Source organism: Aspergillus vadensis, assembly GCF_003184925.1.
Source record: "Aspergillus vadensis CBS 113365 unplaced genomic scaffold BO88scaffold_29, whole genome shotgun sequence".
NCBI lineage: Eukaryota > Fungi > Ascomycota > Eurotiomycetes > Eurotiales > Aspergillaceae > Aspergillus > Aspergillus vadensis.
In genome coordinates this window covers 250,973-272,805 of record NW_020292067.1, presented here as the reverse complement: position 1 = coordinate 272,805, position 21,833 = coordinate 250,973, and the positions used below count along the sequence as shown (strand labels likewise).

The following is a 21,833-nucleotide window of genomic DNA, read 5'->3' as shown; positions in this document are numbered from 1 at the left end:
TCCCTCCGGTATCCTGCCTAGGGAGCTGAAACACGGCGCCTACATTCTCATCCTCCACTCCTAACAATCCCTTTTTGAAATCATTAGTATGTATCCTGCCACACTCGGTGTTTGTGAATTTATTTACTCGATGGAAACGGAGTACTCGGACACCTTCAGCTCGGCGTTGCTGCCGGTGAAGGGCTCGGTACCCGCCTCAAGGGTGGTCAGGTACAGGCTGTCAGAGACACCCTCGTTGTCCACCAGGTAGGTGAAGAAGTCGTTCAGGTCACCGGAGAAGTCCTCGGTGGTCGACTGGGCGACGAAGCTGTAGACGGTGGTGTCGCCGTTGGGGCCGGTGTACAGGTCCCAGGTCACGCCGTTGATCGTCGGGGTGGCAATGGTGGAGCCGGTCGACGAGATGGGGCCAGCACCGCCGAGGGCAGCAAGCCAGACCATGATCTCGTACTCATCGGAGGAGGCGTCGGCGGTCGAGCCCAGGAACATGTCGTAGGCCACGTCGGCCACGATGTCGGAGCCAGAGTAACTATTCCCAAAGAGTCAGCATGTGCCCTGACGGTCGGCCGGAAGGTCTAGGCTGCAACATACGTCCACTTCCAGGTGGAGGGGATGCTGGAGATGGAGCTCAGCTGGGTACCAGTGAACTGCAGAGCAGCGTTGGCGTAGCTCTTGACGTCACTGCTGCCACCCTCCCAGGACCAGCTGGTGTGCCAAGCGATCTCAGAGCCGCTAGACGAGTCGACGCCAGTGCACTGGGAGCCGCTGGAGGCGTTGTCCTCACCCCAGAGGTCGTTGTACAGGATGAAGTCACCGGCGGTGGCGGTATCCCATTGGCCGCAGAAGTCGCTGCGGCGGCTGATAGAGGCGGCCGAAGCCAAAGAAAGAAGAGCGGAAAGAGCGAGAACCTTCATGGTGATGGTGATTATTGGTCAAAGGAAAGACGATTGGTCGGGTAGAGTATTGATATTGGTGCAATGTGCGATCAACGTCCACTGACCCAGAGAATTATAGTGAATGAGCTGCTGAAAAGAAATCCATCTTCCTCCGACCGGGCTGCCTTCTTATAGCCATGGGTGTGCCGTCTAGTCTTCTGGAACAGGATAAAATTAGGCATAGCCCTCATCAAGCAGAAACAGCCGGGGCGAATTAGCCTATGGACCTGCTGAGCTTGGTCCTCATGGCCGTTGAGACATGTGCACTCAGAGTCAACGAAGGTTATTGGAAACTCCGTCGCCGAATGGATCCTGACCCCGAGTGGACCAGGAGGGAGAAGGCCGATAGGATGAGTGTGGTGCTTGTTCCTGGTTTCGAAACGGTCCCACGGAATGCCCCGTGCAGGATGGAGGTCAACCAAACTCACGAACACGGTGAAAATGTCCAGAGGAAGTTTAGATCAGGGGAAAATCAGTGGATTCGTCAGCTCGAGACGGTATAATGTCCCGGATGAGAGGGGGGCAGCCACGGAGATGGTCCGTTTCGGATTAGATAACAGGATGCCGTTTAAATGAATGTTCAGGACGCCCGAGAGGGGCGTGGCTCGTCCGCAGGGTTCCAAAAGGTGGACAGCTTTATTAATCGATCGGACTAATCCCCCATCGGGCTCCGTCGAGACACATGGTGCTGTCAGAACAAGCTATTTTTGTGGACGGATTAATTTGACGTTGGAGATTAGCAAAGTAGAGTTAGTACTACGGAGTAACTAACAGACTAACCAGTTAGTGAGTGAAATGACTCGGAGGAATGAGTAATCACGGGATGATCTGGATGATAGTTTGGCGTGTTTGACAGCCAGGCAAACACGGCCAAAAGCTGCTGTCTGCTGCTGACTCAGCCGGGCCATCCTGGAGGCCTTCCCGGATCAGGCAACCCTGGAATTGAATATCCTCAATCCATCAATCAGAACAATAAAGAATAATCACCCCATCCTTTCCACACCCCTCTCCTCTCTTTCTCCTTCCCACGCCCTCCCCCCCCTTCTCCACCACCCATTAGCTCTCTGCAGCTCCTGTTTTTCCGGTCACTTGCTTTCCCATCCGGAACAGTTCGTCATCATGCGCTGCGCTAGCTTCGCCGTGGCCCTCCTGGCCCTTTTTACCGGTCTCTACAGCTACCTGAACGCGCGGCTGGAGCAGTTCTACATCTTCGATCCTTCCCACTTGCACGACCTGTCGCAGCGCGCCATTGCTGCTCACGGTAATGACACTCGCTCAGTCGTGAACTTCATCGTCTCCGAGCTGGGTGAGAAGGTCACCGACACGCACCTGAACCTGGACGAGGAATGGGTGTTCAACAACGCCGGTGGTGCGATGGGGGCAATGTATATTATTCATGCTAGTGCGTCCCCTCTTTTGCTCCATACCACCTCTAAGTGTCTGTGCTAAGCTTTATTTTCCCTATAGGTATCACGGAGTACTTGATCATTTTCGGTATGGCTTCCCCTGTCTTCCGGATATTTTTATGCCCTTGATTGCACGTGCTAATTACTCTCTCCTTATCCATTAGGCACCGCTATTGGTACTGAGGGCCACACTGGCCGTCACACGGCCGACGACTACTTCAACATCCTCCAGGGCACCCAACTCGCCTACGTTCCTGGATCCTACGAGCCCGAGGTTTACCCCCAGGGTAGCGTGCACCACCTCCGCCGCGGTGAGGTCAAGCAGTACAAGATGGATGAGTCCTGCTTTGCTCTGGAGTACGCCCGTGGCTGGATCCCCCCGATGCTCTTCTTCGGATACGCCGATACCTTCTCCAGCACTCTCGACTTCCCGACCCTGTGGGCGACGTCGAGAATCACTGGTCGCGAGATGATCTCCAACCTGCTCAAGGGCAAGATGTAAACGATAGATGGCGAGATGATGGGTATATGTATAATACTATTACTATTCTCACTATGTTAGATAGACGACGACGTTGTCCGATAGAATACACTACCATTTAATAACCTTACCACAATTCGTCCTTTCACCCCCTTACATTTTTCTCTTCTCCGTTGTCCCTGTTTGTTTTTCACCCTTCCCGGGGAACTAACCACACAAACACTGCAAACACACCCACATCCTGACTCATTCAATCCCTTATCGATAAGCCAACATCCAGGCCCGCGAAATCAGTTTATCAAAAATTGCTCCCCTCATCGCCTCCACCATCACCCACTATACCCTCACCCTCAACCCAGAACCACACCCACAAGCCACCACCATGCCCCCCTCCCCCTGCGCCCGCTGCCACGACCAACGGGCAGTAATCATTCGGCCCAAGAACCGGCAAAAGCTGTGCCGCACGTGCTTCCTACACGTCTTCGAAACCGAAGTCCACGAAACCATCACCTCGACCTCCCTCTTCTACCCTGGCGAAAGAGTCGCCATCGGCGCCAGCGGCGGCAAAGACAGCACCGTCCTGGCCGCCGTCCTCAAGACCCTCAACGAACGCTACAACTATGGCCTCGACCTATGTCTTCTCTCCATCGACGAAGGCATCAAGGGTTACCGCGACGACAGTCTCGAGACCGTGAAACGCAATGCCCAACAATACAACATGCCGCTCGTAATTGTCAGCTACGGCGACCTATACGGCTGGACCATGGACCAGGTCGTAGCGCAGGTCGGCAAAAAGGGCAACTGCACATACTGCGGGGTATTTCGGCGGCAGGCGCTGGATCGCGGGGCCGCGAAGCTGGGCATTAAGCATGTGGTGACAGGTCATAATGCGGATGATGTGGCGGAGACGGTGATGATGAACTTGCTGAGAGGGGATTTACCGCGCTTGTCGAGGGGTACGAGTATCGTGACGGGGTCCGCGGCTAGTGATATTAAGAGGAGTAAGCCGTTGAAGTATGCTTATGAGAAGGAGATTGTGCTGTATGCGCATCATCGCCAGTTGGATTATTTCTCCACGGAGTGTATTTACTCGCCGGAGGCGTTTCGGGGAAGTGCGCGGACGTTGATTAAGGATTTGGAGAAGATTAGGCCGTCTTCTATTTTGGATATCGTTAAGTCTGGGGAGGATATGGCGCTTTTGGTGCCCGCTGAGGTTAGGGGGAAGGGGGGTGAGGATGAGGAGGGCGGCGGTGGTGGTGGGTGTGGAAGTCAGAACGGGAGGACGAGGGGAGGGGAGATGGCGGAGATGGAGAGGAAGTTGAAGGAGGATGAGGCTGCCAAGGATAGGGAGATGGAGATTACTTCTGATAGCGTGCCTAGGAAGCAGCAGCAGTCAGAGCAGATGCAGACGCCGGCACAGAGGAAGGTCAAGTCGCAGGTACTGGGCACGTGTGAGCGCTGTGGGTATATCTCCAGTCAGCGCGTGTGCAAGGCTTGTACTCTGCTTGAGGGGTTGAATAAGAATCGGCCGAAGACGGCGATTGAAATGGAGGTTGGCTTGGAGGATGAGGAGAGCAGCTCGACGTTGCGCAGGCAGATGGAGAAGGTCGAGTTGGGGGGTGTTTGAAGATATATATTATGCCCGTTATACATATACCCATGATACAGAGTTATATTATTAGAAGCAAAGTTCAGCTCCAGCCACTACCAGACTAGTTATTAAAGTTCTCTACTATTATATAAATAAAAGGACAATCTGAAAGAGGATTACCAGTACCAATCACCGAAACGCACTTCATCATTATCTCACTACTACTTACCAACATAATATATCCGTCCCATGGGAACATGACCTACGTACTAGTACATGCCAGCCATATCTACTAGTGTGCACCAGCCCATTCAGTCAAAGAGAACATGTTCATAGTGATACATTCATTATCATTGGGCTCTACAACACAGAATGTCCTCGTACAATCTCATTAACAACAATCACCCTTAAAAGAGAATAAAAACTTCCAATGGATCATCATAGTTATCTATAATACAACCCTCCCTCCAAAAATATCATACAAAATATCATATCATACAAACCCCCCAATTCCAAACATAAAAGCCACAGATAATAAGAAAAATACACCCAAAACTCCACCCATGACATATTTTATCACACCCTCTACTCTCCACCCTTCATCCACCTATCCATACATTCCCACCTCAGCCCCCATCTCTAGTATCCCCCCAACTACCCCGGCCATAAATCAACTTATTCATCCTTCTCCTTCCCCGCCTCAACAGGCAAATCCCACCCGACCCGTCTAGCCGTCAACCGAATCCTCTCCTCCTCATCGAGGGTAGCACCAGGGTTATATCTCTCGACGAGCTCGGCATACACGCGCTGGGCTTTAGCGTAGATAGCGAACTGGTTTGCCTGATCGAGACGATGTTGGCGGAGGGATTCTTGTGCGTCTGCGTCCGCGACGTTCAATTGTTGGCTGTTGTTGCTGGTGTACATGTCGCGGAGGCGGTGTTGGAGAGGAGTAGGAGTGGAGAGGGTCCGACGGGGGAGTTCGCGGAGGAGGGCGCGGTAGGTTGTTTTCGCGGCTGTGGACATTTTGAAAATTTTGTTTTGGTTTGATTCCCTTTGGGATTGGAGGAGGTGTTTGGTGGGTGGTGTAGGTAGGTATGTATGTATGTGGTGGGTTTGATGGCGTGGATGGATGGCTACGGATAAGTTTACGGAGGATGCGGTGTATATCACGTGATTTCACATTTCTTTCTCTAAATTGTAAATTGTAGCAAGATATGGATGGGGTTGTGTGTGTAGTAGAAAACTACATTATGTACATCATCATCAATCAAATGACGATCATCATTCATTGTACTCGTCAGCTTGGTGGTTGCTGTTGCTGTTGCGATTGCAGACTCTGCTGCAACTAGTAGTCATAACTCTCTCTCTCTCTCTCGTCTCTCACGACCGTAACCAGCCGAACTTCTTGCGTCCGGTGTCGCCGCCTGCCGAGGGTTCGACTTGCATACTGCGCGAATACAAGTCCTGCTGATTGTTAGCATTATAGAATTAGAATGGTCAATGGTAGAAAGAGGATGATAGCGTACCTCGTCATCCCCCGACAGCTTAATCTCTAATATCAACCGTTCTACCTCCTCGTACTTGGACATATGCGGATACGGTGTCTTCTGGCTGCGCTGGATTCCCAGAACCACCTCTCCCATTACCTCGAACTTGCGCCAGTTGATGCGGTTCTTGTTGTCGCCCACAAACGTCTTGTTGCCCTCCTCCGCTGACACCAGATCGCGTCGGTGCAGCGGCAGGAACGGGATGCGCTCCGCAAAGGAATTGTCCCATGCGAGACGATATGCAAAATGACTCTTCTGTGTCCCCATGAGGATGACCAGCCTCATGAAGTCCTTTTGTGTTTGCACCGGGACCAGCTCCCGCGTTTGGGACAGTCGGTGCACCGGGGTTCCGTTGATGCCGGCGATCACGGCCCCAAGAGAATTGTAGTTGTTAAGTCGGCGGAGTTTCTGCGGCTGTCAGAAAACGTCTCGGCTTTGTTCTTCTAAGTCAGACTTACCAATGCTATGTTCATGAATTTCTCAAGCGCCTTGGCGCGATGCTTGGGCTTGTCCCGAAGTAGAATCACGCTGGCTACAAAGAATGCGACATGGTTGAACTGCTTGATCATCCGATTGACGTGCTTCAAGCTCAAAATCTTATCCTTCTCCACGCCGGAGATGCTGACATGTCGCACAAGGTCTCGCGGTCGGAAAGAATTGAACATGATCCAGTCCATGCGCGTCAGCTCCCGTGCGAAATCCTCATCCGGGATCTCCATCAGCTGGCGCCATTGAATTTTCGTTAGCGGGATGCGTGGCGTGAGATCCAGATTATGCGCCTCCCGTTGCGCAGCTTCGGTGCTTAGGAATGTGAACGACTGGCTGGCGATGGTCCCGGGCTTTTCGGAGGTAAACGAATTCGACATCGACCCCGACAGTCTCGACGCAGGCTCGGCTGCACCCTCGCTAAGGTCCAAAGCGCTCATGTTGTAAATAGGGTCCTCTTCCCCTTCCTCGCCTTCATCGCCAAGCGGCGGCGCCCCAAGGAAAATTGATGGTGAGCTGCGCCCAGAAAATTGGAACGGGGGGTCGGCAGTGTCAGGTTCTTCCATGTCGCCATCCCTATACGGCCATCCAATATTATCGTCATCTGCATTCCCCTCCAAGTACGATCCGATCTCCTTGGCGGCAAACATGTAAAAGTGGCTCTTTTCCAGCGTCGTGACGAAATCGGTGATTCGCTTGCGAGTCTTCGGGTACGCCAAGTCGCCCGGATATTCAGAAACCCACTGCGCCATCACGCCCAGCAGCCTCAGCTGAACTGCGATGCGGTCGAGTTGGTCCGTCATGTCGTTCTCATTCCGTTCGAATCGGTTAATCAGAGCATTCAGCAAGGTGCACGGCGCGGCGAACTTGCGATAGAGACATAAAAAGATGGACGCAAACTTCGAATCTTGCTTGGACATCGGTTGTGCGACCAGACGATCTACTAGCTCGTCAAAGGTGAAGCCTGCATCATTCGATGAGCTCTCGCTAGGCGTCTGGTCCTTGCTTCCCGGGCTCGACGGAGCACTCCGGGGCCCATCGAAGTCCTCCCCCATCTCTAAAAAGTTGCTGAACGCATCTGACCCGCCGCTGTTGCGCCAGGCCGTGTGAAGTCGATGTTGTCGGTTGAGATCCTTACTTGGCGACGACTCCCCGGATACAGACTGTTTGCGCGAGGCCAACCGGGACCCCGAAGGAGGCGTATGCGGTCGCACCGGATGCGAGTTGCTCCGGGCGTAACGAAAGGCCTGGCCATTGGAAGCCAGGTTGGCAGAGGTGGCCGGGTCGGTGGGTTGCCGGTCTACACCGTACCCATCGACAGCTGGATCAAGAGGTCCTGTGATTGGGCCGCCTGCGGCTCCGGATAATACAGCGGTGGGGGTCTCTGAGTTGGTGCGGCTGTGATGCCAGTCTGGGGTGGCGGATGAGTTGGAGGGGAAATCGATGAAGTCTAAAAGAGGAGCCGTTAGCATCCACGTGTGAACCAGACCAGCGGGAAAATAACGGCCACAGGAATTGGGTGGTCCAGCTGCGGTCCAGCTGCGGTCCAGCTGCTCTTGCGCTGGACCCGAGGGATCGGCGGGTCCTGAAAACCACAGAACCACTGCACCACGAGATACGCGAACGCTAAACGCACGCCGCGCCGCAAACTAGCGCGAAACCCAGTGGGCCATCACTCTAAGGGATGGGCTATAGCCGGGGGGCGACGCAATGCGTTGGGTGATGCGAGCAGACAGATGGCCACCGAGGCAGTGGACCGTTCCGCCCTGTTCTGTGGCTTTCCTCGCCTCTCGCGTATCCACATGGCAATCGCATAGGTCAGCTTGTTCACTTACCATATTTACGGTTGATCACAGAGCGCAGAACTAAGGCAATGCACATCTTCTGCGACCGTGGTGAGTCAGGTGAGGTCCGGTGGATTTCATAGCCACCCAATATTGGCTCCACAGGGCTGTCAGGGGGTTGTATGTCGCATTTGCTGGCCACCAACGTAAAGGGTATGTCAGAAGCGGTTAAGGAGTCTGCAGTCCATCAGCCCACATCCTAGAGTTAAATTGCGCAGCGACCCCGGCGCTGCCGAACCGGCAATGCGACCAACCTAATAGTTCGGTAAATTCAGGGAAACTGGCCGGTTGAGTCATATCCAGTAGAACCAGCACCCCATCCACTGTAGGAGGCGAGTCGCTACCCAGTAAGGGCCAGTTGACCTCGCCATTGCTCCCAATCGTAATCTCCAATGTATCTATCTCCATCAGGCGAACCAAGTACACCGTCCCGTCCAGGGACATCTTCTTTGTCGTCGATCGGGAAGTAAGCGGATGCTTCATGTCCAGGGCGGTTTCAATGAATGTCGATTTTCCGACATGGTCAGGACCGACCACCGCGATGCTCACATGGGGGAAACTCGGCTTCGGCGTTGTCTGCGGTACACGCACGGGGGTCAGAAAAACATTGCGCTCGCCAAAAGGGTCCAATGACATGAGTTTGGATTAGCCATACCTCCTCACGGGTTGATGATGGCACCCTATCCCCTCCGGCCGATGGCGGGTTCTCATCCTCCTCCAGAAGTGTCCGGTCGACCTTATTCCCCGATTCCATCGCCGTTCTAGCCGAATCAAGTCGGTACAAACCTCCGACGGGAGCAGAAATCGTTCGACTGGGAAGGCCCGGTCGTTGTGGAAATGGCGCAGCATCAGCTTTATCGCTAGATGCTCGTTCTCTTCGCAAAGGTTGGGAGGCCATGGTGACGATGTGGCTTTACTTTCTTTTTCTTTTTCTGCGCGAACGGATGGGCGGTGCTGTGGCGCGAGTAAGGTCCGGTCGAACAAACAAGGTGCGACAGCGCAGGGTCCAACAGCTACGTAAGTGAGTGAGGCGGACACGACAGCTCATCCATTGTCGCTTGGGTGGAAAACGTAGAAAAGGTCCAGGCTTCGTGGGGTTCGCCGCAATCGAAAGATTTCCAAGAGGCTGCTCGAATCAGCTCGGGGGGGTAAATGTTCCCCTTTTATCTTCGGTTGTTTGTGGTGGTCAAATTTCGATGATGATTAGCTGAGTGGTTTTTTTTTATGGTCGTCTGCCTCGTTTTTCTTCTTTCTTTTCTTTTTTCTCCGTCTTTCCTTTTCCTGCTTTTTCTCGACTATCCGGGGATCTCGTCGGCTGAGGCAGGTTACCGGAGCTGGACACAGGTAGAACCCAAGTTAGCAACAGAAACCACGATGGTACCGGCAAGAGGGTCGCACAAGTCTTACGAGAACTCGTCCGGGTTGGCAAATCGACCAGGGGGGCAGTAAGAGCTATGAGTGGCAGCGAAGAAACAGAGGGGTGTCAGGGAGAGAGCAGCTTGAGGGAGGGCCGCCAGTTGCAGGCGGGAAGATGTCACTCGACCGAAAAATTGAGCCCCCAAAGAGTCAGTCAGAAGTTGGGGCAGTTTGGGGTGGAGGCTGCGGGCGGGGAGATTTGGAAAGCAAGTCTGGTTTGGTTTGGTTTTAACCCTTCTCTCTCCAACGGCAGGATGATTATTATTATTATAATTATTATGGTTATGCTTTTATGTTTTGAAATTCTTTTATTATTAGAAACACCGGGGCACTTCTATGGGTCAATCCGGCAGAATCCCTAGCGGAGCAACACAATGGCAGGACATCCCAGGCCAACTGGGAGGATTGTGATCTTACTAAACTCGGTCGTGTTCACCACCGGATGGTCCTTGTGTGCCCGCCGCCGCCGCCTTTCTCTCCTCACGCTTTTCCTTTTCTCCTCCTCACCAAACTCTCCGGCCAACGATCCAGAACCCCAATCCGCTTCTGCTTGTCAGCAAGGGAGTCGGCCGTCCAAAGCTAACTCAACTAAACAGCGCGCAAGTTACTTTGCATTCAAGAATAGCAGTGCGTTCAATCTAATTCGATTCACCCAATTGATTGTTCCCCAGAGTGTCTCCAAGCATACAGTAAGAACGTCACAGGCAAACGGTGTCTCTTTCTCCTCCCCGGAAATTCCCATTGACATGAGCGGGCGGAGGTGCTCGGGACGAATTACATCGCAGTTCGTCAAAACTTAGCCACTGTCCCAAGACGGGGAGATCGGTAACTAGCTCAAGTAGTCTGGAGGCCTTTGCGAATCACAACAAGGCAAATCCTAAGGTTAAGGCCAATTGCTCAAATCCCCGTTGTTCGGGCATCTCGTTGGTAGGCATGAAATGCGATGAGGCACGGTGATGGACGATTGGCGGCATTTGGAGGAATCCTTTCGAACGGGTCACATTTCCCCGCCATCTCCCCCCTCATGGGGGGTGGAGAGATACTACGGAGTAGACAGATAGTATACATTGCCTGGGTTGAATAAAGGCTCTAATGAAGATCGCTCGCTTCAGTTCGGCTGGGGATGCAAGTGCGTGGAAAAGTGGATGATTCAACCTGAACCATTCTCATGCTTCCGCCATGGACAACGGACCCCCCAATCTGGCCATGCTGAAAGTCAAACTCTGAAACATGGCTTGACCAGGTTTCGATGCACATAGCGACTGCTACTGGTTTCAATGCTTGGTCCACGATGGCGCTGTCTTCCTTCGTTCTTTGGCCCCTGGGTTGGTTTTGACTTTAGTCACATGTTAGCATAAGAGTTACTTACAGACGATCTCTTGCCGAGCATCATTGCCAGTAGGCCTGCCTGGATAGGAGATGGGGTAGTTGGTGGAGTATACACTAAAAGTCTTATGCTACATGCTGCACGATGCATCTCGGGACTACAAACAGCCGTTGAGATATATGTTTCGGTGCCTTAGGCCTTAAAGTGGCCAACTCCGTCACATCTGATATCGCACTAACATTATGATATGTCGATGTCAGCATCAACTTGGATGGTTTTGATCTCTCAAGTCTACATTGGTGCATTGTTATCCCGTCAAAAGGTACACAGGTCACATAGCCTGACACAGCCTGGCTTAGGTATATCTTAGACTCTTTGGCTTCTCTCAGGAGGATAATCCGGTTCATGCACCTCATGCTTACATGGCGTTGTGCAGATGGGTGGCATGCACCCTTTCGGGAACCTGAAGACATGTCGGAGACTCGGTGGTACTGTTGCAACTTGATGGCGGTGTATGCTGTGATAGCTAGTCATTGTGAAGCCATGCAAAAAGTACCGAGCTTTCAGCTAGACCGCATATTGGAAAAAGTGAACATTGTTTGGCCTGCCACACCTCTGTCCAGGCTCAAAAAATGCGGACAGCAGACAGTGAATAGTACTTCGTATTGGGGAAATCTCATTCGTTTCTAGTAATACAGTGGCTTTCGAAGATGGATCAACCGCGGTCGGTGATGGGGTTGAGCGAGTTAACGGACTACTATATATTTTCATATGTATCCTCGGGATGTACTGGAACATCCGTCTTCACCACTGATGCCTTGTCCACCTTTCTCATCCCCATGCACTCCTGACTGGTCTAGCATGCAAATACACACATCCTCGGCAGATCTTATCGTGGAGTGCGCAGCCGGGAAGTACCTAGGCATTAATGCCGGCAGCGTTGGGTCCTGCTCCAATGGACTCGCAACCATTATGGGGTCCCTTACATGCCCTCGTGTGGAAGCTCATTACCAGTGACCAGGGACGTGAAGCGCACGAACCCCTCCGCTTTCTTCCCAGTCTCCAGACCCTCCTCGCATCTCTCCCGTAGCTTCCTCACCCTTCCCACTCCTCGGTTGAAGCCCTTCTCACGGGTCCACGGTCCGTTATGACGATGCGGTCCCTTGCCTCTCCCGTGGTGTCGACCCCGACCTCCAAAGCGCTGAGTCTCCACCCATGCTTCCTCCAGAGTAGCCTTGTAGATATCGTACAGCTCCTCACGAAGCGAAGGGAACCGATCGAGTAAATCTTTGAGTTCGGCCGAGCTCCCTAGGGATTTGATATCGAGGCCGTTCTGAGTTTTAAGTGCTACCTCGCTGGTCGCATGCTCGTTCGATTCGCTGGGAGGCTGTTGAGGGTCGACGGTTGGACCGGTCGGTTTTGGTGATGGTGCTTTAGGTGCGCAGTAGATTTTATGGGACTGAGTGCATGCCAAGGAGCAACTAGAACGACGACAATTAGCACGGGTATGTTCTTTCATTCCCAGAGAAACGAGTTGAAGCACAAACATACCTCATGAGCCCACATGTTGGGCATCGGTACTTCGAAGGCTCCGAGACGCAAACCTCACAAGTGCCGGGCATTTTATCGCCAGCGTCCCATCCAAACCTTGTGCCAACTGCGCGACAATCAAGCTCTGTAGGACATTGTCTTGCTTCGGCCGGTCGCAAGGGTCGTATGAAGCGAGCGCGATGGCGTGTGGACCAAGATTGTACCTTAAGTCCTACAGAATTGAAGGCTTCTGCAAAGAAAAAGTGATGATAAAAGAATGACAGCCGATAAGGAACCGTCAGGGACGATCGTCTAGCGGACCGAAAAAGAAACAAACTCAGCCCAATAATGGGGGCTCACGTGAAGTGGCGCGGTCCATGACGACAATCGATCCCCATCCTCTCCTCAGATACGTATCTACTAGTACCTGGAATATCTACAGGTGTCTCGCTAGAAATCCTCGCCAATTATTCGTCGTACGGGGTTACTGATGCGGTCTTGACAATGCCACGAAAGTCCGAATGATAATAGTCATCTTCCTACAGCGAGCGGTTCTCCGTCTGCAGTCTGCCCGCCCTAAATCTTATCAATCGTGGCAGACGGCTTGTGGGACGAAATTAATCGGCTATGGGAGGCATTCCTTTTCGATCAACCGGATGCAATACGTGCCGGCGACGAAAGGTCAAGGTAAGACCTATCTAGCGAGGCCCGAACAGGCTTGATTGCCCTCGGAGACGGAACAGGAACGGTCGTCTTAACTATGACTCTTTGTGTAGTGTGACGAGGCAAAGCCGGAATGCAATCGATGCATCAAGAACGGCCATGTTTGTACCGGCTATGAACGGAAAAGGGTCTTTATCCACAAATCGTCCGAAGTCTTAGATGATGGAGAACTGAAGCTCGTCCGTCGCCCGAAGTCGACCTCCGGGAAGATTCCCGACCGTCAATTAACACGAGTGGAGCCAGGCCTTCCCCGTTTGAATATCAATGCGGAGGTCCGATCACAGCTGCTCGCCTCCTTTGTGGGGGGCTTTCTTCCTTCGTCACGGCATTTGCAAGATGGAAAAGATTCAAACATTCTCAAAACGCTCCCTGAACTATGTGGAAATAGTCCTCTGCTGGACAGAGCGCTTCTATCGCTCTCTTCTGCTTTTCTTGCGAAACAACACAAGGACGATCGTTTACTCGGGTATAGTACGAAGCTCTATAACAATTCGATGGAGATCATGTATGGCAAGATCAAATCCGGCAGAGGTTTAGGGCAAGATGTCCTATACACAACAGTCATATTCCAGTTATATGAAGTCAGTGTTCCTATTTTCATCACCTTACGCCTTTTCTTCGCGACTGGCCTAACATTTCACAAAGTTAATCCACTCGTCACCCCCGGGATTTATGGCCTGGATAGCACATGTGCAAGGCAGTAACGCAATTATTAACCAGTGCAGCGTCCGCAAAAAAGAAACTATTGCCGAGAAGTTGTTCCACCGTCAACTCAAATTTGTTACTGTCAGTCTCCTTGGCTTCGGATTGATTAACCAGCTGATCCTCGTAACAACTGAGTGTTGCTGACATCGAATTGCCCAGTTATGTGATGCGGTGGGGAGACGCAAGGCCGCCACCCTCTACGATGTTCTGACTACGCAACAGCGCTTATCCCAGGGCTCAACGGAACTTGAGCCAATCGATGAACTGACGGACCTTCTGGCCGAGTGCTCTGCTCTCATAGAGCACGTAGACATTTTCATCGAGCAACTCCCTGCCAGCCCTAAAGACAATAAGAACGACGGCGAGAAGTTACTGGGTTCTTGCCTATCGCTAGAAGGAAGACTACACCGGACTTGTCTCAGGATGCAGGAGAAACTTGGGACGCCGTCGGCAGGCCTTCGTGATGTTCCCTTGCGGGATGACATGAGGGCACACCTTGCCACCTCTTTATTCCCCGATCCCTTCCAATTCGCCTCCCTGGCCTGCGCTGAATCGCACCTCATCTATTGGGCGACATTGATTATACTGTACCCGCTAGTTGACGAGCTTCTCGACGTCCTTGGCTATCGCAGAAATGACGTTACACCCTCGCAGTCCTGTGCCACGCATCCCCCGACGAGTGAACAGCGTTCCTTGGACTTGGATGTGGCAACAGATTTCACAGCGCTGGCGGAGCATTATGCAGACGAGATTTGTCGATCCGTTATGTATTGTACACAGTCTGATATGAATACGCTGGGCGCGCAACACTTGCTTGCCCCTCTCAGCCAATGTGCGCAATTCTTTCAGGTCCACGAAGTAGCGCAAAAATACAGTTGGTGTCAAGGGGTGTTTGTGCTCCTTGACTCGCTAGGTCTGGGAATAGCTCCGTTGCTGAAGGACATGGTTTGGCCCCAATACCGCTCCGCTCGTCTACGTCGGTCTTTGTCGTCCGTGGGAAAGGTCTCATGATGGGCTTTGGCCTGTTCAACGCGATTTCGGTGCCAAGGTGGCAGGCCGCAGTTGAGCATGTTGGAATCACGCTTGGAAGCACGGGAACTACACCGAGTACATCTTGATGGCTACCAGCGATGAACCAACATAATGTCAACCCAGGATCACCAACCAACATGTTGGTTAATTCATGACTGGCACAAAGCAAGCGAGTCGATTCGAGCAGCAGCAGCTTAGTGTTTGGTTTTGGTGCAGGACAAGGTACCGAGCCGCGAGCGACATGTCACCAAATGTCTTCTCTACACCAAACACATCGGCCTTAACGCTCCCTAGCCAGAGAATTTCAGGAAAGGCCGGGTTAACCGCGATACTTGGTTCATCAAGTAGCAGGCCCAAGCATGTGGCCTCTTGCACAACGCAGGTATAACCGAAGCGGAACTCGGCTGGGAGGCATTCTGTTACACCCATAATATATAGTGCTTAGTACTACGGGCATTTAGGCCCACCAGTCAGATAGTCTACATTACACTGTACGAGTAACAAGCAGAAGCATTGAATGCCGAACAATTCCTGGGGCAGCGATGTCAAACTGCCGGTAGTTGATTGGTGGATTCCGCTCTTCATTTGTCAGCATTCTTCGGTCGGGAAGATCACGTGCCATCACATTGCGTCAGAGGGAATCGAGTTTCCCATCGGCATTTCTGGTCGCTTTTCTTCTGAACAGGAACGAGTCTGATACCTGCCACTCTCCCCTCTCATCATCACAGCGTCAATATGTCTGTCAGTTCAGCGTCTGGAAACATGATTAGGCGCACTCTCTTCAGCGTCAGATTGACTACGCAGCAACTGAACGCTGGGGAGTGCTCGTCCCGGATCGCCAAACCCGCGGTGTTCGGATCATACAGGAATGTCCACCGTTCGGCACGAGTGCCTGCTATCACCGCCTCAGAGGCTCGTCGCCGGCCGACCTTGAAGCCTCACCAGCACTCGCTCGTGCAGGCTCGCGTAAATGGACCATCGCCGTCCAGCAAGCGCACGATATTCATTCAGACAGAAAACACCCCGAACCCTGATGTAAGGCTTCCCGTGGCACACCAGCATGAAGATCCCAATGAAAGAACAAGCATCTGACTCTTGTATGCGGAACCCAACAGGCATTGAAGTTCATTCCTAACCACCGTGTCCTCCCCGAGAATTTCCCGACCACCTTCCTCGAATACCTGTCCCCTCGCTCTACCCTCGCTCCTCCGCACCCCTCTCCCTTGGCAGCAAGCCTGCTCAATGTCGACGGTGTCACCTCTGTATTTTACGGGCCTGACTTCATCACCGTGACCAAGGCTACCGACTCCAACTGGGCGCACATCAAGCCCGAGATCTTCAGTCTCATCACTCAGGCCGTGACTTCGGGCGAGGCGATCGTGAACACCGTTGCCAAGACTGGTGAGAGTGGCCAGGAAGGTGGCGAGTCGGAGTCTCTGGCCTACGAGGAAGAGGAAGACGAGGTGATTGGCATGATCAAGGAGCTTTTGGACACAAGGATCCGACCTGCCATTCAAGAAGACGGTGGCGACATTGAGTTCCGCGGCTTTGAGAACGGTATCGTCTTGTTGAAGCTGCGCGGTGCTTGCCGGACCTGCGATTCAAGTACCGTGACGCTGCGTAACGGTATTGAGTCCATGCTCATGCACTATGTGAGTATCACACTACCTGCATGCATATTGAAAATAGAGTTTGACTGATTGTGTCTCTTTTGCCTACAGATCGAAGAAGTCCAAGGAGTCGAGCAAGTGCTAGACCAAGAAGAGGAGATTTCGATGCACGAGTTCGCTAGATTCGAAGAAAAGCTGCGCCAGCAGAAGGGTGCTGCCGCCACTGCCTCGACGGGCGGCAAGGGAACGTTGGATTCGGCCCCTTGAACACCTTCCTATTTCACACACTATATTTAATAACTTCTATTTCATGTGTATTGTATTTTGACGTCGGATATACTACCATCTGGGTTACGGTCCATAGAAAGCTTTGCCAGACAATGCTCAATCTCCCCTCTATCAGTATACCACTCAAGCAAGAATATCCGTAATGCTTGTGCAGAAAACGCAAGCCCCAATCATTCTCAATATTGACGTATTCCAACGACCCATACGTACTAGACGGTCAACTGAAAGAAACCCACCTTTCCCCTACCCCTAGAAGTCCGAGTGAGACACTACTCCAGGAAAAGACCTCAACCGAGCCGAGGATATCACATTCACACACACACACTCCGTACAAACTACCGAAATCCAACCTGCATCTGTGCGTAGTGTAGCCCAGCCCACAGCAGGTTTGTGTGCGTGCGCGCGACAAACCTAACTAACCTACCAACCCACCAGACTATACACTAGCTACATACTAAGTGTAACACCAACAGTGGAACTGGACTGCTCTTAGTAGCGGCAGAGATCATCGGCTCGGGGAGATCGGGAAATGGAGACAGGATTTTAGCTTCAACTGAATTGGTTCGGTCTGGTTAGTTTATTCGGACTTGGGATTCAAATCAGTGGTATGTATGTTGGAAAGGGGGAATGTTAGTATGTATTGGGAAGAGTGTTGTTGACGTAGGATTGAGGGTTAGGTGTGGTGTTAGGTTGTTCTTATTTCTCTATATAGTGGTGGTAACTAGATATTTGAAGGCTATTTAATTAGTACTGTGTATGTGTTGTATCTGGTTGGTAGGGTAGTGGTTTAGTATGAGGGAGATGGTAGTGTAGTTGACTGAGTCGTTAGTAATATGGGGAATATCTGAGTGGCTCTATTTAATATATACCATCTGCTTCTAGAATGAAACTGGCAGTAAATTGTTCCGGTGTCAAAGTAGTGGAATTAGTGGTATACCTAAGAGGCTTCTAGCACTCGGTAGTAGGGAAAAGTTCACAATTGATAAAGACTCCCCAAGCTAACTAACTATATCAAGGTACCATCTCAGTTAGTAGCAACTAATTTCTCACCTGGATCGATATACCCTTGATGCACCGTCACCGCTAGTGGTCAATTTCATCCTCCAGTCAAGTATAGTGCGCACCATCTTACTCATTAGGCTATAGCAGATTAACTATGTATGCTTGAGCAATGCGTATGCTTTCCCTCCGAGAATATCAACCCTGGGCTACATCCCGAGGTCGGTCCGAAACGCGTTATAGATACTTATCTAAGATGTATCAAGGTCTGCATCTAAGAAGAATGCCGGCTAAGCATACTAGGCTACAATTCTTTTCGGGAAGGCTTGTTGGTGGCTTAGTAGAAGATAAATGGGCTGACTGGTCGTGTGGTACAGACAAACCTTCTGAAACAAATGAATGTATTGCATGTAGGAATCAGTCAGGTTGCGGATGTATGATATTTGGTGAGGGAACTTCTACAAGAAGAGGTCTGAATCGCATGATTGCACTGCTGACAGCTATTTCTGCGCTCGCCTAGAGAAAGAGCAAGAAAAAACAGCTAGATGGGGATATGTAGAAGCCGTAGTATGAGCGCGGAAAGCATGCCATGAGTGAGTGAATTTAAAGCATCGGTGGAAAAGTAAACCATGGAGATGAGAGAATCGGGATAAATTAATTATAAGAAGATTAAGGCCCGAAAGAGAAAGAGACGATGTTGGAAGGCGATCTCCAGTCTCCAGGCGCAAGGGAGCGACCAAGTAATGAGATACAAATCACCTGATACTAGGGACATGAAGCAGCCTTGATGCTTACTGTCTGTACCCCAGCTCTCTTACTCTTCTACTAATCAGTACAAGATGTATATGCAAGGTGGTTCAACTGCTTCGGTCTTATGGCTGATGCCACGCAGTCTACCAGACATCTCATGACGGCAGCATCCCTAGCCCACGCGAGCATAGCACTGCAGGATGTACAGACTGATGGAAGAAGATTAGATCGGCACTCTTCGGCGAAAGGCCTTTCGGACAATATGTCCACCTGGTCAGCAAAACCGAACTGGAATGGGCTGGACTTGCTCTAGGCTCTTTGATAACCCTGGATAAGGAAGAGCTGTCAGGGTCGGACTCCTGACACGACGCAACCTTAATCGAGGCATCTTCCTAGTCCGTTAAGAATAGATGACACTCATGACAGTTCGGAATCAGCCAGACAAGAGATCCATCCCTCTGGGGTAAGAAACCATAGTAGGAAACATGTTCAACTTTTGCACAATGGAAGGCGATATGTTCTGCTCTTCGGAACCGAGATACGAAGAGCCACGCATCAGTGCCACAGCTAGTGGTGGGGTATTGGGGGGGTAGATGTTGTTAGTGAACTCCGCTGTGGCTGTAGCCCAATCGGACGTGCAGACAAGTCAGATGAGGATATCCCCGAGTCCCGCTAATCATGTTGGTCCCTGTAGCGCAAGTCTAGAGTGATCCGTGGGCCGGGGTTCAAGCCTCATCGCTTACGGGAGAAGGGGGTCTATGATTAATGGAGACTGGACCCGGATCTCGTTCCTTGGGAGTGTCGCATCTTACTCGCGAGCTTCAAGAGAAATATACGACCAGACATTCCATGAGCGGAATCCGAGCGGAATCCGAGTCGTCATTTCTGCATACTATCGGTGTGTATGTGAGTATGTGGTGAAGAAAGTTCAAGGGGGGATGGGGGAGGGAGAAATTACAATAACAACAATAGCAGAAAATGGCAGGGCAGACGAGAAGAGACAGGGTTGGCTGGCAACCGAACGCGGGAAAGCTCTCTCCGCAATTTCCAGCGGAGACGATCCTGCAAAAGGAATGGACTCCATGGCAGGATGAGGTATTGATTGGATCGCCATCCCTTGCCTCCCAGTTAGTTCAGTTCTTCCCCCGCAGTCAGGTGCATGGCTTTTTTACCTCTTCTTCTATTGTATTGGAGGGGAGGCGGAAGAGGAGGGGGGGTATGACAGGGAGATGTTCCCATTCGAGTACTAATCTAGGGAGGAGAAGGAGGAAGAGGAGAAACGGGGATGAGAATGTTCGGTCAGACTCAAACTGAGTCTACTACAGATTACTACTAACTAGTCAGGGAAAAGTAAGACGAGATGGAGGTGCATTTGCTGCAATGTATGGAGGGTCATCATTACCTTTTTGCCCATCGTTCAGGTTCAAGGTACGTGCAGCATCTGGGAGGGGAAGAGAGAAGGAGAAGCGAACTAAGGTTGAGGGTGATCGCGTTGATTCGCGTTGATTTGGACCCGCGGCCAGGATTGCCGTGTAACCTAACGCCAGTATGACGTTGACGAATGCCCAGTGCGGAATGACACAAAGAAACTTACTAGTAGGGAAAATCCATCCATGCATGAAAGAAATGAAAAGAGAAGAAGAAAAAAAAATTTCTGGCACGAGAAATTGTGCCAAAGGGGGGAGAAGAGCGAAACCATTATGAAATGGGAATTATGGTATATTAATCTGTGTAGTCATTGTCTCTTGAGATGTTTCCGGAATTTATTAATAACTTCTTGGATTTTTGCTATACCTCTTTCCACCACCGCATGGTATATACACAGCAATAAGAAGTACAACCAGTCTACTCTCCCCTGCTACTCTCGTGGCGTTTCTACTGTCACTTTCGACCCTGGATAGCTGTGTATAATTGTCGACTAAACATACTATCAGCATACAAACCCTGCCAATAATGTCCTCGTTGGCGGTCGCATGATGACCACCTAACCCTGGGAATTAGGGTTGGATTTCGGGGGTTTCATGGTGCATCGTTGTTTGGAACCGCTGCGGCCGTGAAATCCCTCCAATTCTCCTTCGGGGATTCAACAGGGCTCAGGATAGCCCAACAGGCTGATCCTCCCCGTTCATCCCTCTTTCTGGGTTGCGCCCAAGCTCCTTCAATGTTCCAGTCTTTCCCCTCCCCTCTCCCCAGCCTCCACAGCCCCATCGCGGGTTGGATCGGGCGATTCCTCAACAAGACTCTACTAAGTACTAACCCCCAGGTTCTTGAACCCGATAGGGTTTGAACGGCATTGCGTCCCCTCTATCTAGATAGTTGATCTTATTGAAGGAAGTAGCAGAAGTTTAGTCATTTTTGTACCTGATCTGTCAAAATTAGTTTTAGTTGGTTAGCTCCTATAGGCTAATTTCCATCAGGGTAGTATTTCGTCTAAGTGGTAGTAGCTCCGTGAGTAGAAGAAGAAATTAAAGAAAAGCCCCGCTTCAGGGTCAACGGGGAAAAGAGGAGACGAGGGAGAGAAAAAAAAAAAAAAAAAAAAAGGAAATGGACCAGGCCGACAGTCGCAAATCCGGCGATGCTCAGAGGGCGACCGGGGCATTTTTGTCTAGGCCAGTCAGAAAGCGCGGAGGATCTTCGACTTGACCTCCAGAGGCCCGCCCGGCCCACTCACGGGCGTTCCATCGACGGCCGACTGGTTCTTGCTGCTCTAAGTACTCTCCTCTTTTGCTGCTGGTCGCCTGCTGCCTGTCATACTGCTCCTGCTGCTGCTGCTGTTGCTGCTGCTTGCTGCTACATACGGACTTTCAATCACTACTTACTATGTACAGTAAGAACCCCCTTCCTTAATCTCTTCTTCCCCCCTCCTTTTGCCCCAGTTTTCTGTTTTCTGGATTTAATAATATTTTATTTTTCTTTCATTTTCTAAACTCTTCAGGGTAGTCAGATTGAAAGTTGTGCAGGAGTTGAGAGTCTATTACCCCGTCAATCCTCCCCGGTTGTCTCTTTTCTCTCTCCTCTTCGTCTTTTTTTTTTCTTTTGTTGTTGAAGCACTGGAGAATCCTTTCCCCATCTTGCGGCCTATGGTTCCGTACCGTATCTAGACTCACGTCGATTGTCTTACCCCGCCTTGGAGCGATAAATTGATCGTATGCTCCAGGTACGTAGT

The 21,833-nt window shown here is 51.3% G+C and overlaps 8 protein-coding genes across 8 annotated transcripts; 5 read left to right on the top strand and 3 right to left on the bottom strand.

Annotated features, from left to right (window-relative positions):
* Positions 1-59: 59 nt before the first annotated feature.
* xgeA (putative endoglucanase) lies at positions 60-1,032 on the bottom strand. The gene is made up of 2 exons (XM_025701583.1): positions 589-1,032; positions 60-526 (listed from the first exon to the last, which is right to left on the bottom strand). The coding sequence occupies exons 1-2, from the start codon at positions 909-911 to the stop codon at positions 124-126; spliced, it is 726 nt and encodes a 241-aa protein (XP_025558453.1). The 5' UTR covers positions 912-1,032; the 3' UTR covers positions 60-123.
* A 1,019-nt stretch (positions 1,033-2,051) lies between these two features.
* On the top strand, positions 2,052-2,920 carry erg2 (C-8 sterol isomerase ERG2; the record flags this gene model as incomplete). Its single annotated transcript, XM_025704293.1, has 3 exons — positions 2,052-2,334; positions 2,400-2,426; positions 2,503-2,920. The coding sequence occupies 3 exons, from the start codon at positions 2,052-2,054 to the stop codon at positions 2,838-2,840; spliced, it is 648 nt and encodes a 215-aa protein (XP_025558452.1). The 3' UTR covers positions 2,841-2,920.
* Positions 2,921-3,132: 212 nt separating this feature from the next.
* Positions 3,133-4,532, top strand: BO88DRAFT_408311 (putative PP-loop ATPase superfamily protein). Its single transcript, XM_025707676.1, has one exon. The coding sequence runs from the start codon at positions 3,202-3,204 to the stop codon at positions 4,444-4,446; it is 1,245 nt and encodes a 414-aa protein (XP_025558451.1). The 5' UTR covers positions 3,133-3,201; the 3' UTR covers positions 4,447-4,532.
* A 553-nt stretch (positions 4,533-5,085) lies between these two features.
* On the bottom strand, positions 5,086-9,185 carry BO88DRAFT_429418 (putative Ras guanyl-nucleotide exchange factor RasGEF; the record flags this gene model as incomplete). The annotated part of the gene is made up of 9 exons (XM_025709151.1): positions 5,086-5,461; positions 5,591-5,598; positions 5,658-5,703; positions 5,795-5,874; positions 5,937-6,365; positions 6,416-7,893; positions 8,279-8,464; positions 8,542-8,863; positions 8,943-9,185. The coding sequence occupies 9 exons, from the start codon at positions 9,183-9,185 to the stop codon at positions 5,086-5,088; spliced, it is 3,168 nt and encodes a 1,055-aa protein (XP_025558450.1).
* Positions 9,186-10,029: 844 nt separating this feature from the next.
* Positions 10,030-10,552, top strand: BO88DRAFT_158865 (uncharacterized protein). Its single transcript, XM_025701582.1, has one exon. The coding sequence runs from the start codon at positions 10,078-10,080 to the stop codon at positions 10,501-10,503; it is 426 nt and encodes a 141-aa protein (XP_025558449.1). The 5' UTR covers positions 10,030-10,077; the 3' UTR covers positions 10,504-10,552.
* Positions 10,553-11,684: 1,132 nt separating this feature from the next.
* On the bottom strand, positions 11,685-12,862 carry BO88DRAFT_408307 (zinc finger HIT domain-containing protein). The gene is made up of 2 exons (XM_025707675.1): positions 12,582-12,862; positions 11,685-12,511 (listed from the first exon to the last, which is right to left on the bottom strand). The coding sequence occupies exons 1-2, from the start codon at positions 12,650-12,652 to the stop codon at positions 12,013-12,015; spliced, it is 570 nt and encodes a 189-aa protein (XP_025558448.1). The 5' UTR covers positions 12,653-12,862; the 3' UTR covers positions 11,685-12,012.
* Positions 12,863-13,187: 325 nt separating this feature from the next.
* BO88DRAFT_350573 (Zn(II)2Cys6 transcription factor domain-containing protein) lies at positions 13,188-14,999 on the top strand (the record flags this gene model as incomplete). The annotated part of the gene is made up of 4 exons (XM_025703504.1): positions 13,188-13,247; positions 13,337-13,864; positions 13,929-14,069; positions 14,148-14,999. The coding sequence occupies 4 exons, from the start codon at positions 13,188-13,190 to the stop codon at positions 14,997-14,999; spliced, it is 1,581 nt and encodes a 526-aa protein (XP_025558447.1).
* Positions 15,000-15,755: 756 nt separating this feature from the next.
* On the top strand, positions 15,756-16,897 carry BO88DRAFT_350665 (NifU family protein; the record flags this gene model as incomplete). Its single annotated transcript, XM_025703509.1, has 3 exons — positions 15,756-16,055; positions 16,136-16,672; positions 16,742-16,897. 3 exons carry the CDS (start codon positions 15,756-15,758, stop codon positions 16,895-16,897), a joined length of 993 nt encoding a protein of 330 aa, XP_025558446.1.
* Between the last annotated feature and the right edge of the window lie 4,936 nt (positions 16,898-21,833).